Raw genomic sequence first — 16274 nt, 5'->3', positions numbered from 1 at the left:
GCTTTGAGTGCTCGATTAGAGTAGAAAAGCACTATATAAGAACTAGTCCATTTACCATTTAAACTTTTATAGTGATGACAGTGTTGTTACTGACCATAATTGGCCAAAAAAAGGTCAATTACCACACATGGCCATTTATCAGCAGATGGGAACCTAATAGCTACAGGGTGCAGAACAAGTACTTTAGTGAAGCTAGTGTTTGACATATAAACACTTCATCATGCGAAGTTCAGCTGTCAAATTCTTTATTTGACTTTGTCAAGTGCAAAAGCATGAGAAGTGCGACAACTGCAAAATACAGACGTGATACAGAGAAGAGCATAGACAAATCTAAGACTTAGACAAAATGCATTTTACAAGACAATGGTGAGCTTTGGCACTAAGCTGTTACACACACGCGCTACACAAAGCAGGAATATAAAGTTGGTGGAGGTGGCAAATGTTGACTAGTCGGCTTTCCGTACGTGCTGTCAAAGACTAAATCGAGTAATAGCATTGGTTGTAGTGCTTTGGTTAGACCAGAAAAATTTTAAACTTTGGAGTTTGCAACACCAGTGCTCGACCTGTGTGTACATCGCTGCAGCACAAAAAAAATACTGATTATGAAAAGCAAAAATATATACATCACAAAGCAAAAATATATACAGAAGTGTGCACACACAGAAGAAGAAAAGTTCCCTTTTTTGTTGCTTTTTAAGAGCACCTGTAAGTTTGCTTTATGTTCTGTAACGGTGGTGTTTGCTAAGAAAAAAAAAGGGGGTGGGGGTCTGGGCTAAATTAGACTGACATGCCCATAAGTACCTTTCTAACACTTAATATTTTAAATATAGGAGGGCAGTTTAATGTAGTACAACTTCTAGAGCCTTGCTGAGAAAAGGGAGTAGGGGTCCTGTTGATCATAGTTGCGTGTTTTAACTACTAAACATCAGATCAGTTTGTTTTTCCTGGACTTCTTCACAGGTTTGAAGAAAAGGCTGGGTTCCCTGAGATCTGCCCAATGGACAGTGCGCATGATGATCAAGACAAGACAAAAACATCATCACCACGAAGCGCAAGCAAAAGTACAAACAACTGCAAGCTATTGCTTCATTACCTTGATAACACTAAGATGTTTCTATAATGTTGCTGTAAAGATATGACATGACACACGAGTTAAATATGGTTATGGATATCAGCTCCATTAAAGAATAAAGTGCAAGTACAAGAATGAATTAATTAATTGGTGTGGTTAACAACTCAGGATGCATAAATGATACAAAAGCTTTGGCAATGCTTATAATTAAGGTACAGTATGAGTGAAGCTTTCTGTATTGGTTTGGATACCAAGCTTATTATTAAATCCACACCTCATTACAAAAAAAAAAAAAAATCTACTTCAGAACAAAAGTGCTTTTAAATTGCTTCCATATGGAACAAAACAACAAAAAATAAACAATTAGGAAAGATAATCAGACTGGGAGTCATTATAGCTTTATAATGGGAGAACTTATGTAAGTACTCTAAGTGTTTCCCTAACTTATTGACGATCAAACTTCAGAATTATTTTCTTCACAATGACCTCGTTCCTTGTTCTATCCTCACTTGCTACACCTCCTAGTCATTGGCTCCTCTGACTTTGTCTCTTGTCTTCCATCTCTCCATCTCTGGAGAGGACGGTTATGTATGCACCCTGAATAACTGGCTGCTAGAATACCAACAGCTGTTTGTGTGTGTGTGTGTGTATGTGTGTGTGTGTTTCACCTGTACCCCAGTGGGCTTAAGTGTACCACACATTCCTATTTGCTGATATGTTGTCTACAGTGTTATTTCTACACATGTGTACACCTGCATGTGCGTATATCTGTGTGTGCCTGCATGCAAATTTGGGTCAGGCCACAAGTACCCATGGTGACCAAAAATAGAAAACAAAACAGTATGTAGATAGATAACATAGCTGAGAAATCACACTTTCTTTCTGAGATACACAAACAAAAGTCAGATTGCATAGAATGCGTTCAGTTCATTGAGTCTTCTGGTGAGCACGTTTCTGTGCTCCTGTCAGTGACCTCATGTAACCACCAGGGTCACAGGGGATCAGGGGGAAGTTTTGGTCTGGGAAAACAATGAAAGGAATTTCTTGGTTTCACTGTTGACTTTATGTCCCCTTAACCAGCTCAGCCAGCATCTGGTGACCTGCACCTTGAGAACTGAGTCGGGATTGAGACGGCTCACTGCTTTTAAACCTGCAAAGTCTTATTTTATTGCTCATTTCATCTTTCATTACCCCAAGCTGCTTGTTTGATCCTCCTTCTTTCCTGTATTTATATCTTCGTACTTTTAACATCCACTAGTTTCTTTCCTTTCCTTGGGTTTAGAGAGGGGCATCTGAGGACAAAACCCGCTGCCCAAGAGCACCTCCTCTCGTCCTTAACCCAAATTTTACATTACGTCCTTTATATCCACCTTTTGCTTCTTTTCATCCTATCTGAACTCATCTGGATCTAAGTTGGGTGCACCTTGTTTTTGAGGGATGGGGGTTTACGTTTCCGCTTGCGTGTAGGGATCGTGGTAGTGTGAGCTGGATGGTTGAACAGACTTGAGGAAGGGAGAGTCTCTCTCTCCGTAGGAGGATCCCAGTTCCGTGTAATGGGCGTAGATGGCAGGGAAGGGGTGGGTGCACGGGTACATGGAGGGGCTGTAGGCATTTTAGGTGGGAGGACATGGGAAGAAGATGTGTTTGCTGATGACACGGGGAGAGAGGAAGAATCAGAGGACTTATCTGTGACTGGTGTGGGTGGAGGCACACTAACTGAAGGTTTGGCTGACAACTGGGGGGCAGGGGGATGGGTAGAAGCAGAGGAGGGTCGGGGTTTCAAAAAGGGAACGGGAATAGCTACAGGAGTCTTTTTGGGGTTGGCAGCACCGCTCCCACATTCTTTTGGAAGTTCACTTTTATCTGTCTTTTTCCCCTTCCTGCTCCCTTTGTGCTTTTCTTTGCCACGTTTTTGTTCTTTCCAGTCTTCCCTGTCCCCTCTCTGCCCCCCCTCACTCCTAACTCCCTGAACACTATCCTCTTTCTCTCTCCCTCTACACCTCCTTTTCCTCTGGGCTCGCTCCAGTTTACACTCAATGTGGTACAGATCCTCTGTTGTCACAGTGACGCGGTCAAGCTGTTGAAGTAGAGCATCCAGGGTGGGGTGGAGTCTCCTCAGAGAGGCTTCAGTCTCTGCACTCTCTCTCCAGCTGGTACCTCCCACCACTACCCCTGGGCCAAGGCCCAAACCAAGGCCAAGCCCAAGCCCCAGGCCAATCCCTGGGGCTTCTGTCAGGCTGCAGGGACTGGAAGACGCTGGACGCCATGAGGCCTCGGAGCCAGCATCAACGCTGTCTGGGGTAGGTGGGGAGTCTGGACTGTCCAGAGGAGGCAAGCACAGGGACTTGCAGTCACTAGTGGAGGATGAGCGGGAGGGCGGGAGCTCCATGCCTTCGAAACGCACCTTGTGGCGAAACTAATAAAAGGAAAAAAGAATGGAGTAGTTTGGGTAATGTGAATATACATGTTCACACTTTAATATCAGTGTTTTGTTCCTATAGGAAAATTAAAAAATCAATCTATAAATAAAGCTGCATTTAGCCAAAACATCTGTAAATATGAATCAGAATATGTACCTCTTTGGCCCGGCTAAGTCCCATCCACATTTTGAGTCGTCTGAGGAACAGTTCGACCATCTCATAGTCTTGGAGATCCACTGCTGGGCGGTACAGCTCTGCTCGCGCACGCCGGTAGTTCCTCAGTAAAATGGAAATAACCAACCACAACACCGCCAATCGAAATATAGCAAAGCTCACGTGGAACAGTAGTGTGGAGAAAGTGCTTGGACCAGTGATTATCCAGGCAGGACGCCATGACAGCAAGCCACACCAACCGGAGCCCAACAAGGATAGACTGGCGGAGATCACATTGCCGTAGCCGTCCAATACAGAGTGGAATAGCTGGAGTAAAAAAAACGGTTGGGATAAAAGTTTAATTTCATCAGTTCTAAGAAAATATTTTAAAAATAATCAGAAAAATAAACATTATTGATACAGTATAAGACAAAAAAAAAAGATCATCTATGGGCACAAGGCATGCCAAAATGCTCATCAGTAGGCTGATGTTCCAGTCAAAGGCTGTATATAAATGATGGACATGGTCTGAGTCTCAAGCTTGCACTTTTTATAATTGCCACAAGGAGGCGACTCCTCTGGTTGTATAAGTCTAGTATAGTTGCTTTATGACTTCAGTAAACACTCTTCTGATGAATTTATGTCTCAATTGCCACTGTTAGGACTTACTGAATAAAACATGTTGCTCATTGTGCAAATCATGGTTCCCACTAGAGTCAAAAAGGAGGATAAAAATTATAATATGTTTTACTGTATGACTGAGAAGTTGTTAGCTAATTAGCATGCAGTACCATTCAAATCTGCCTTTCACATACAGTTTCAAGACACCAAGACAGCGACAGCGAAAAGGCTCAGCGTTGAGGCTTCACTTTACTGAACAATGGGTGATGTCACAGTGGCGATGTCCATCTTTTATATACAGTCAATTACTCCAACCCAAACCATACCCATCTTTGACAATTTTACATTTGATCTTAGAGTATGCCCTGATAGTCAACTAAACAATCAATAGGAAGCATCTTAATTGACCACTCTATGATTGGTACTTAATGATCCACTGGATTTGGACATTATTGTTTACATGGGTGGCCCCTGCATTTATTAGAGATTACTTACATCTCGAGGAAATCCAAAGTTGTTAGGATCATTTTGAGAGGGTAAATGTGCTTGAGAAGGAAATATGCAAAGCCTGCAGAAAATAATTTACCTACCTTCAATATAGAATAGACCAGAATACCTTTATTTGTCATTGTACAAGTGTACAACAAAATTTGGGGCATCTCTGAGCAGTGCATACAGTTAAGATGAAAAAAAAATTAACATAAATTAGAAAAAAAAGGAACAGCATAATTTAAAATACAAATACAGTACACACACAAACAGGAATTGTGAGAAATACACACACATATATTTCACAGTGACATTGTTCAGTGCTTTGATGCTGTTTTGGGCAGAAGCTTTTCTGTAGTCTGGAGGTGCCGATCCTTAATTATCTGTAGCATCTTCCAGAGGGCAGCAGAGTAAAAAGGTGGTGGCCAGGATGACAAGAGTCCTTGATGATGTTTATGACTCAACATGAGCACTGGGTTCTGTAGACCTGCAGAGTGAAGGTAGCGGAGTGCTGATTTGATGACTCTCTGAAGGGCTTTCTTGTCAGCCTCAGTGCAGCTGACCTACCACACCAAGCTGCCATGACTAAGTATATTCTCCACTGACTTACAGTAGAAGGACACCAACAGCTGTTAGGACGATCCACAGTGTTAAGAAGTAGAGCTGCTTCTGTGCGGTTGTGTTTAGGGTCCACGTGAGGTCCTGGGAGATGTGTGTGGTGAGGAATTTAAAGTTGTGCATTCTGTCCACAATGTCTCCACTTCTGTATAGTGGAACAGTTTCCTCTTTCTGTCTCCTGAAGCTGACGATCAACTCTTTTGTTTTGGTGGTATTGAGTGCCAAATCATTGATGGAGAACCATTGTGACATTACTACTGGTGCGCTACTGCAGGAATGTTGCCAAAGACTCTTCAGCGTACAAAGAGATTTACCTGGCGCTGACAGACTCCGTCAGCAGTATCTAAGCGTATTTGGCAAGAGCTTGAATGTAGGTGACTGTAAATTGTATGCCTGTGCTCTGTCACTCACAACCAAATTTTAGATATATCTTTATTTGGAGATAAGGTGTCTGGTAGTTTTTGACTCTTTTCCTAAATATTATTGATCATCTTACTTTTCTATCACCTGGAAATGTCGTGTCACACAATTATACTTCAGGTTTTGAAGGACTCTTAAAAAGAGAATTCAAGGGAACTTAATATCTAAATAAAGAACACTTAAAAATATTTTGAAATAGTGCCATTTACACAGCAGACACATTCCCTGAGGCATTTTTTGTTTCATACTCTTTAAAATAAATCATTCAAATATTGAATAAATGTTACTATCTAAATGTTCTTTCAGCAAAGCTGTTAGGCAGCAAGAAAGCATGAACGCTTGATGCTGTAACAATAAAAGCAAAGCTGTATTATACAATCTGTGCTAAAGTACATATTTATTTGAAATTCTCTAAAGAAAGTGAAGTGTAGCCATGACAATAAAACTGAACAAACCAAAAACAAGTAAACTGAACAAGCTTGTGGGCGGACACACTTTGACAAGGCTGTGTGGTTAGACAGTGTGGACTGAGCTTAGTTGGTGTGTGTGTGAACAGGTTCAGCCAGAGGAAAACAGAATGAACAGAGAAGAGAAAAAGACTGACCAGGTGTCCTGTGTGTGAGTAAGCCAGCACCAACAGCAGTAAAGCCAGAGCAACTCCCAGCAGCTCCCAGACTGAGCGTCGCAGAGCTCTGCCAAACACGGCCCACTCACGGAGAAACCGCAACTGGTGGGATGCCTGCGTGAGCAGGGACAGAAAAAGGGAGCGGGAGAGAAGGGAAACAGAAAGCAAAAATATGTGTTTGAAACAAAAAAAACCCCAAAAAAACAAAGAAAATTTGATCTTGCAATTAAATCTCAACTGCCATTGGGTTTCAGTGACTATCGCCTAGAAATGAAGCCGTTTGCAGATGATTTAATCAAAGGACACAAATGTTTCCCTGTCACAAACACATTGGAAGCCAATTTGGTTTAACAGTGTAATAATATGTGTTTAGAAACACTCTTACTTTTCTCACAAAGTAAATGTACATGAACATTACCCGCAAATTAATAAAACGTGGAGAAAAAGTTCTGCCTACTAGAATACGTTGTGTAAAAAGTATTTGCATATTAGGCTCAGGCTTCAGCCTGCACCTTCTCAGGCAATATTTTGTGTTCTTTACATTCAATTTAATTCCTTGTTGCTGTTTAAGCAATTCTAAGCACTTTTTTGTTTCTGTTGTTTTAGAAAGATGGAAATAATTACCCAAAATGTCATTATTACTATTTAGTTTAAAGATATGTTTACATTTTCTAAGACAGCCTCATCACTAGTGCGTACACGCAGTCAGAGATAATTCTAAATTTGTATGGACACATTAAGCTGAAAAAAAAATACTGGTAAATACTGGATTTCTGGAACGTTCTGACACATGGTTTAAGCACAGATTTGTGCATATGCTCAGTTTATGAATGTGGCCTGCAGTCTTCTCCTGAACAATAGGTTCTGCCACCCAGATCAACAACAACAACAAAAAACCCCTCTGCATCGCTCTGTATCATCTCAGAATGTCTGAGCTCCTGTGCTGATATACCAGTGAAATGTCTTCACCCTGGCACACCGGGTTACAAGCATAAGAAATGGCAGCTGAAACCAAAATGACACCAAACCGTGGTGCATGCCGGCGATTGTGACGTCACTACTGGCCACATTTGTCAAATGAGCCTAAAACAGACTTTAGGCTACATGTGCCAATAAATTTGTCCAAACTGTCAAAGACTAAAACTAACACCAAGGCATTTTCTGTATAATTTTTGTGTTGCCTGCCGAGAGTCAGGGAGACACCTAGGGATCACTTTTCCGTTGTCCGTCATGCTTTCAGTATCTCTATGCAACAAATGGACTTCAAACTTGGAGGATATTTAAGAGCACAACTGCAGAGCACATGAACAATAACCCTACCTCCCCTTATACTGGAATTACTGCCCTTTGTTTACTTTTTGATCTAAAAATTTTTCTTATGAATATATAACCTGAGTGTAAAACCGTTTAGATCCAAGACTGTAATGTAATGTATATGCTCATTGCTTTGCTCAATCAACTGAGCTCTGCTGCTTTTAGCAAACATCACAAACTTTAATAAACTAAATGTGTTTGTTTGGGACTATTTTAGCTGTGGATTAACACAGATTTAGTTGATCAGTGAATATTTACAACACCAGGATTGTGTTTGTGAGCCAGACCAACTGGCAATGATACACTGATGCTGTGTTTAATTATTTCATGGACAACAAAGGAGTGCTACAGCACAAAGTGATAATTGCCTCCACAGACAATACTTGGTATTAGGTTCATTTCATTGCTGCTTTCTGGTCTTAGATTGGATTTATTGTCAATAACAACAAGTAAAAATCATTTCAATTGTTTTCTAAATTGTAACAAATGTTTACTTTTATTTTCTCTCCACTGCATTCCCAGATCATTATACAGGGAAAATGTCAAACACGATGCAATATAGTTTTGTATAATTAGCCTGGATTCATCTTTCTTGCTTTCTTACCTTGAGCACCAGTATGAACAACAGCAAGGCAGACATGATGGTGTACATTTGACTCTGTTTGGCCAGCGGGTAGAAATCTGTAAAAGTGTCCCGAGGGTGCTTCAGGTACGATGCCCACTGCTGTTTAGCCATTATGCAGCGTCTCAGGTGTAGCCCGAATACAGATGCTGCCAAAGACAGTTTACAGATACCCAGGAGTCTCCAAGCTGACAGCAGGTACCTGTAGCCTTCTCTGAGGAAGCCCAAGATCCCCCGAACCAGGAAATACAACACCAGGGCGAGGAGAATGATCTGGAACCAAAAAGTGTCACTACAGAAATGATGCCAAAGGGAAAAGGAAACATCTGCAGTTTAGGAATTCATGTTAACATGAATTATTACCATTAGAAGAAGCTGTAGGTCCAGGCCTGTGATTGGCCACAATGTGATGACAATGAGATCAAGGCTGGACTGGGCGCGCTCAGAAACTGGGAACTCAAACAGGAAGGAAAAGACTGCCAGCAGGTTTGTGTTGATGTTGTAGAGAGAGAACTCCACAAAAGTGGCACGAGTTCTGTGAACACAGACACAATAAAACACACAGTTAGTGCACATGATAAGATTGTTCTCAAGAAAATATCACGGGCAGCACGGTGGCGCAGTGGTTAGCACTGCTGCCTCACAGTTAGAATGCCATCTGGAAGGCCTGGGTTTGATTCCACCTTGGCCCAGGCCCCTCCCTCTCTCTCTGTGTGGAGTTTGCATGTTCTCCCCGTGCGTGGGTTTCCTCTGGGTACTCCGGTTTCCTCCCACAGTCCAAAGACGTGCACTTACTGGGGTTAGGTTAACTGGAAACTCTAAATTGCCCATAGGTATGAATGTGAGTGTGGATGATTGTTTGTCTCTCTGTGTTGGCCCTGCGACAAGCTGGTGTACCCTGCCTCTCACCCTATGTCAGCTGGGATAGGCTCCAGCCCCCCGCCCCTGAACAGAATAAGCGGAAGTGAATGGATGGAAGAAAATATCACAAACCAGAACCAGGGACTCAACTCATGTACATGGAAAGCATTTTCTGCCTTGGTGGAGGTATGCAAACTTGGACTGCTCTTGTATTTTATTTATTGCAGGAATTTTTATTTCCAATGAGAAACAAAAAGTACAAACAAAAATGATTGGACCCAATTTTATTGTCTTTATCCCCCTTTGTATATCTGTACCCCAACACAAAATGTTTTATTAATGGACATAAAGAGTTGTTTATACCATGAGTTATCAATCTCAGAAACAGTTGACTGTGAGACAACACTTGGCACATCCAGTACTGGATTCTTTTCCATGTCTTAGTTTGATGTTTTATTGTCATATGTTAATTGAATGTGCAGCATCTTAATTACTGCAGGCTGCAGGGTAAATTGAGAGAAACAGCTCATGATCTCATGACAGTAAACCTCCACTCAAGATTTCTAAAGCCAAGGCCACAGTTGTGTTTGGTTCCAAACATTGTGGAATTATTTGCACAATAACATGTAGCCAGTTTTTACTCCCTTACAACTGGCCCCTTTTGGAACAACTTGGTCAGTGAAATCAATGAGCACGACCTCTTTTAAGTCATATGGTCACTCCTACACTGACCAGATGAGCTCACACTGTGCTGGGCCAGGAAGCATTCATTTTTGTTTTTGGGCAAAGTTACCATACACACCAGATATTTACCATGCCCACATCTAACTGAACTGCACATGGACCAGGGCGTGGCATATTTAACTGTTTGATGGCCTGAACCAACTGGACTGAAGGTCAAAGTTGCTCAGAATGGTACAAAATCACCAGTGTAAAGAATGAAAACCAAACCTGAATAAACTTTTTTTTATCCACTGTGTTGCGCTGACCTATGCAAAGGCCAATATGTTGTGACTCAGACTTTAACTCAGACCTTACAGTTTCTACTGCTATGGTCATGTCTTTACATGATCGCTACCTGTAGTCGAGCCAGTGCAGCTGCTGCAGCTGCTTTAAGGAGGAGGCGGCTTCTTCCAGGCTTCTGTTCAGCTGGTGAACCACATCTCTGCTGTTATACGCCCCCGTATGACCCAAACGCCACGCCCTAGGAAAGCATGTGGGAGAAAGCACAAGGAGAAAAAGTGAACAGGGAACATCAAAGAAAGCCAGATGTAAACACAGAACATTAATATCTAACAGGTTATTGGCAACCCATTTAGGGTTAGATCTTTGTTAACATCGACACATTTTTTGGCTTTTTTGCCTATTTGGCACACCCAAATGGGAAAGCAAATAAAGAAGAAACTGTAAAAATGAGACTTCATCTGAAAAGTAATATCTTCTGTTTTCTGACTAAAGCACAATCCAACTCTAATCCTAAACAGGTTACCAAGAACGTGCAAGTTAACAGTGGTTAATGGTTAACAGCTGCATTGATACAGAGAGGTTTTTCAGTCATTTCCTTACCAATCTGAATCCATGGCCCCAAAAACTGTGACATCATTCTGTTCTCTGCTTGGAGGTATAACCAAGTCCTTTCCCCAAATAGATGATGTGTTTTCTGACCTAAGAGAGTCTGCCACTGGAAAAGTTTGAAAAAAAATATAGTGATGTCAATCTGCATTTATTTAATCAATTTACCCAGAAAAATGAATGCACACATTAAATGCAATACAGATAATAGTCAGGATGCTGAAATATTAAACACATTGTGAATCTGACTCAGTAGTATTATTGAAGAAAGATACAGGAAGAGGCAAAGAAAATGTACTTCTACAAAAAAATAGATAATTCAATAAGTCTCAGATGTGCTTTGTCAAAGAGCTCTGACGTAGCTCCGAACACTTTCACATCCCAGTAAAGGTAAAGACGGTGACCGCAAAGAAATCTCACCCTGTGAGTCACGGATTTGTCGGAGCCTTAGCGTGCCGAGCAACACGCTTCCTGTGTCTCTCAAGAGGGCAGACTCATCCAGGAGCCGCGGCAACATGGAGTCACGCAGCCACACCAGAACATCATCTCGGCTAAAAAAAAAAAAAAAAAAGGACAATGCTGTCAAACACACTGACAAGTAGGGTGTTTGTGTGCACACAGTAAAACTCAGCACTAGAACAGAAGACACTTTCGAGATGATCTATTTTAAACAGGTGGTTGAAACACACTTAGCTTAAGATATTATTTCCCAATTGTTCTCTTTTCTTTTAAATAAAATAATCAGGTGAAATCCGAAGAGGACAGAAGAGAAAAACTGCTCTTCTCACGCTATTACTTAAAGTCTTATAAGCACGTCATTGGAGGTATAACCAAGTCCTTTCCCCAAAAAGATGCTCATTGTACATCCTGTATAATGACAATAAAGGCATTCTATCTGAAAAATGAGAGCGCCAAACATTTTTCAGAAAAAAAAAAGAAAGACTAAACCATTACAATATCTAAGCTCCACCTGTGTGTTTGTGTACTGTCATGGTCCGGGGTCTGTGTGACCCTGTGTGTTTTATTTTGTCTGTTCTGGGGTTTTTCTTTTGTTGTGGGGTTTGGTTATGTTTTGATTTTCTAGTTCCTTGTGTTTCCCAGTGTTCAGTGTCAGGTCTGCGTCTCTGTTCCCTCAAGTCACTTCCTGTTTTATTTTGACAGTCTCGTGTTCCCTGTGCTTTGTGTTTAGTTTGGCTTCCCCTGTGTCATTAGGTTCACCTGTTGTTTCCACTCTCCCTGATTTCCTTGTGTGTATTTAAGCCCTTAAGTTTTCTCTGTTCTTTGTTGCGGTGTTGTCAGTGTTACCCCCAGCTGTGTGTTTCCAGTTTAGTGTTTTGTTTTCTCCTTTCGCCCAGGCTTCGTGTTTGATTTCGCCATGGTTGAAATTTCGGGTTTTGTGGGGTTTTTTGTATTATTCAAGTCACCTGCAAATAAAGCAGTTTTAGTTTATTCAGTCTCCCGCGTCCTGCGTTTGGGTCCACCACACAGCCCCAACTGACATGTACCTGCTGATGTTGTGGTGCTCAGGTGTGTGTAGGGCTCGTTGCAGCTGAGTGCGCAGTCTGAGGCTGTGTGTGTCTTTGGCCGAGTCGGAGTAGTTGAGAAGCAAAACGACCAACAGGAAAAACATGTAAACCAGGAAATTCTGAAAAAACAAGAACTTCCTTCATCAAGTGCCATATTGAGTCTTAAATATCAACATTATGTAATATCTACATTTATCTAAGTGTATTCTCTTCCTCACTGACCTTCAGCATTGTGTGCAGCATGTGGACCTTGCGGGCCTGGTGTCGGGCCTGAGACAGTGCAAAGCCCTGTGGTGGTCTCACCCTCGGTACCCTCTGGACCACTCTCTCCACTCGGGGGAACTCCACCAGCACATCCTGGTCCTCAGGACGCAGCCGACGCACACACAGTGCGTAGTAAGCTGCTTCACACAGCACCTGTGGGGCAGAGGGCAGAGAAGCTGTTATTTTAGGTAACTAAATTTCAAAGTTCAGAATTCTGATGTTGCATTTTACTCAACTCCAAATCAAATGTGTGATTCAAGCTGATCAGCTGCAAGAAAAGTTGGACAACCTAATATTAACATGACCACAGCCAGATGGTAATTTACTGAAAATGAGTGAGGTGTTCAGCAAATGTACAAAAACCTTCTGGGAACAGTCAGTTTGTCCTTTCTGAACTCATTTTGAATGTTTTAAGGGTACAAAAGTGGTGCAGTTATATAATCTCTAAACCGGCTTTAAGTGTGTTTTTGACACTTAATGGCACTGCAACAACACAACATTATCAGCTTTTGAAGATGGTGTGACAAATGTGTTAGTGATGCCTATTTGTATTCACAGCAGATATGAAACAACCTCTAGGGTCTGAATAAAGGAGCCAAAGTGGGAATTGCCAAAAATTGCAGTTCCACTTGAGGCTGGCTCTAAAAGCGAATCGATCCTCACAGACATCCATGTTACAATGCCCAACATTACTGGAGCATGTTTTGAAAATTTTAAGATGTTTTAAAGTTAAGGACATGACTGCTTTGACTAGCATGTCCAAATACAGAACTTCTGGTTAAAAAAAAACAAAACAAGGCAGCGGTGACCAAAATGCTAAAATTGAAACTTCACTAAAGATGCTGCAATTACAAAAAAAAAAAGACTGGTATAGTAGCATCTTTGTGATAAATGGTTACCTTGATCGGCTCCAACAGCAGAAACGAGCAGAAGAAACTAGCAAAGCAGGAGATTAACCACATCATGGCAACATTCTGACTGAACCCATGGCCAGCCCAAACTGACACGCCATTGGCCAGAGTGATTGCTGCCCAGCTGCCCCACATGGCGGCACGTCCACACCAAGGTGGGAACCGTCTGGGGCGACACACATCTGTTACAACTGTGGAAAGAAGATTAAGGCGCCAATGACAAAACAAATACACATCATAAGGCACTGAAAGCTCAAACAGAGATAAAGAGACTTTGGGGAGTATTTAAGTGTAAAAGTATTTAACTAAAAGAAAAAAAATAGCATTTTAATGATCCTTTTAGGCTCTTTGAAGGTTATTTCCACACTTCACAAAAGAAAATAGAGTTCTTGGAGACTTCAAGTCTTCAAGGACTTCAAAGTCTTTTTTAATTAATTATGTTACTAGTAAATATATCAAGTTCCCCAAAGAAAAATAAGTGATGTAAGAAGTTTGGAGCTGGTAAAAATGTGCCTTTTCAATTTACTTTTTCTATCACAACCAAGGACATGTTTCGCTTATTAAACATTCAGGCTGCGAAATGAAGGCACATTGCACGTACTGGTTTTACATCAAAGCACAACTATAATAGCTCACACATCTGTCAGTACAGGACTGATTACTTTGTGAAAGTAACAGCTCCTCCTTTTTTTGTTTAAGCGTAATCGTCAAACTTTGCTCTTTACCTAATGAATTATAAGCCTTCTAAGACCCTGGGGTAGGTGATTTATGTGTCCTGTCTCACTAATCCAAACAAAGAGCGGCGCACACAGACAGCAGGACACTTTGCAAATAGACAATCTACGGGGCAAATAACATCTGGATGCCCTCTTAAAGGGACAGTTCACGCTCAAATCAAATCTACATATTTTTCCTCAGGCCTGTAGGACTCTTTAATTATATTGTTCTGACGTAAGCTGCCAGTTCTAGAGATATCAGCTTTAGAGAGGTCTACCTTCTCTCAGTTTCTATTTCACAAGTCAGTGTTTCCCAAAGAAAATATTTACTTTGGAATTAGAATAAAATGTTATTGTTCAATGTTGTTATTCACCGTTTAGACCTTGACACAGCCCTCAGGCTGAAGGATAGGATTGCATTCATCAGGAGTTGCAAGAGTACGAGTGATTGGCTCTTCCCATAATCATGAGACACTTTGGGGAGATTTTAATTCTTTAAATTCTTTAATTCTTTAAAGTTTGAGGAACACAGGCCCCGAGTGTGTTTGGAAAATAAAAAAATATTTAAAAAAAAATCAAAGTTGGAACAAGTAAACTGCCTGCACTCACCTGTATTTGAGGTGAAAGCTGTTTTTGGTGGGTCCCGCCTGACAGATTCCAGAAGAAGAGGGTCATTCAGCTTTGGAAGGAGAATCACTTCGGTCTTATCTTCAAAAATGCTTGACCTGCAACACAAACAATGGAAACACGAAGTCAAGCAAATCTACACAGGTGTCAAACGATTCCGGTGAATTCTTTGCAGAGAATGTAACTTACAGGTCGGCCATCTCACTTTCATCTGCCTGAGGAAAGAAGTTCTGTCCATCTGCCAATATGTGCTTGATCAGATCCTCATCTATAAGAACACAGTGTGATACTGCACTGTCAAGTACATTCACATTCTTATTAAATTAACTCATTGCTGTGCCTTTCTGGGGTTTCTAATATGTAAAATATTATTATTCAAAAATAATAATACAATTGGCTAAGAAGCAGGGAGCTGGCCAGGTTTTATTTCATGACAGTCGAAGCAGAAATAATATCTGAAGTACAATTTTGTAGCTTTTCACTGTGAGGTCCGAAGAAATGTCACTGCAAGTGCGAAAAGCCATCATCAGACTGCTATTACTTCTTTCAGCTGCTCTCTATAGTGGTCGCCACAGCAGATCATCTGCCTCCATCTCACCCTGTCCCTTGCATCCTCCTCTGTCACACCAGCCCTCTTCATATTCGCCTTCATTACATCCATGAATCTTCTCTGTGGTCTTGCTCTTCTCCTCCTGCCTGGTAGTTCCATATTCAGCATCCTTTGTCCAATATATCCACTGTCTCTCCCCTGCACATGTCCAGACCATCTCAGCCTTGCCTCTCTAACTTTGTCTGCCAAAAACTCAACCTGAGCTGTCCGGTAAATGAAAATGCTGATGGGAGGCCATCATTAGACTGAGAAAACAAAATAAACCTAAATACCAGAGAGATGGTAAAAAAAAAAAAAAAAAACTTCAGAAGAGGCCAAATCAACAATCTGGTACATTCTTAAAAAGAACACCAAAAGGCCTGAAAGACCACAGAAGACAAAATTAAAGCAGTTGATCACAGACTGACAAAAAACCCATGCACAACATCCAACCAAGTTCACAGTTCTGAAAAATTATATAGACAGATGAAACAAAGATTAATTTGTAGCAGAATGATGGGAAGGGAAAAGTATGAAGAAGGAGAGAAACAGCTCAGGATCTGAAGCATATCACATTATCTGTCAAACATGGTGGAGGCGCGTTATGGCATACAGAGCATGACTTTTAGTTACTGAAGACAACATTGAAGGCAAAAAGTCCCACAAACCAGCAGCAACTGCAGGCGACTGCAGTAAAGGCCATCTCAAAGGAGGAAATACAGCATTTGGTGATGTCTGTGGGTTCTATATTTCAGGTAATCACTGACTGCAAAGGTATCAAAGACAGTCCTTAGATTTTAAAAATTATGTTACTTTGTCTAATTAATTTTGAGCCCCTGAAAATGGGGGGGACC

At 41.3% G+C, this 16274-nt stretch overlaps 1 protein-coding gene across 1 annotated transcript in view; it reads right to left on the bottom strand.

Moving 5' to 3' along the window:
* Positions 1 to 263: 263 nt before the first annotated feature.
* The window catches only part of pkd1a (polycystic kidney disease 1a), a 76750-nt gene continuing 60739 nt past the window's right edge, over positions 264 to 16274 (bottom strand). Inside the window, exons 44-56 of the mRNA XM_030730865.1 lie at positions 15021 to 15099; positions 14814 to 14929; positions 13477 to 13679; positions 12536 to 12730; positions 12293 to 12432; positions 11208 to 11338; positions 10782 to 10896; positions 10294 to 10419; positions 8718 to 8889; positions 8337 to 8627; positions 6398 to 6532; positions 3649 to 3972; positions 264 to 3488 (exon numbers count right to left, since the gene is read on the bottom strand). Of these exons, the coding sequence (XP_030586725.1) occupies positions 2481 to 3488; positions 3649 to 3972; positions 6398 to 6532; positions 8337 to 8627; positions 8718 to 8889; positions 10294 to 10419; positions 10782 to 10896; positions 11208 to 11338; positions 12293 to 12432; positions 12536 to 12730; positions 13477 to 13679; positions 14814 to 14929; positions 15021 to 15099 (3035 nt within the window). The 3' untranslated portion in view covers positions 264 to 2480. The remainder of the gene's footprint in view (positions 3489 to 3648; positions 3973 to 6397; positions 6533 to 8336; positions 8628 to 8717; positions 8890 to 10293; positions 10420 to 10781; positions 10897 to 11207; positions 11339 to 12292; positions 12433 to 12535; positions 12731 to 13476; positions 13680 to 14813; positions 14930 to 15020; positions 15100 to 16274) is intronic.

Source organism: Archocentrus centrarchus, chromosome 1, assembly GCF_007364275.1.
Source record: "Archocentrus centrarchus isolate MPI-CPG fArcCen1 chromosome 1, fArcCen1, whole genome shotgun sequence".
Taxonomy (NCBI): Eukaryota; Metazoa; Chordata; class Actinopteri; order Cichliformes; family Cichlidae; genus Archocentrus; species Archocentrus centrarchus.
Note: the sequence above shows the minus strand (reverse complement) of the source record. Positions and strands in the feature narration are given on the sequence as shown.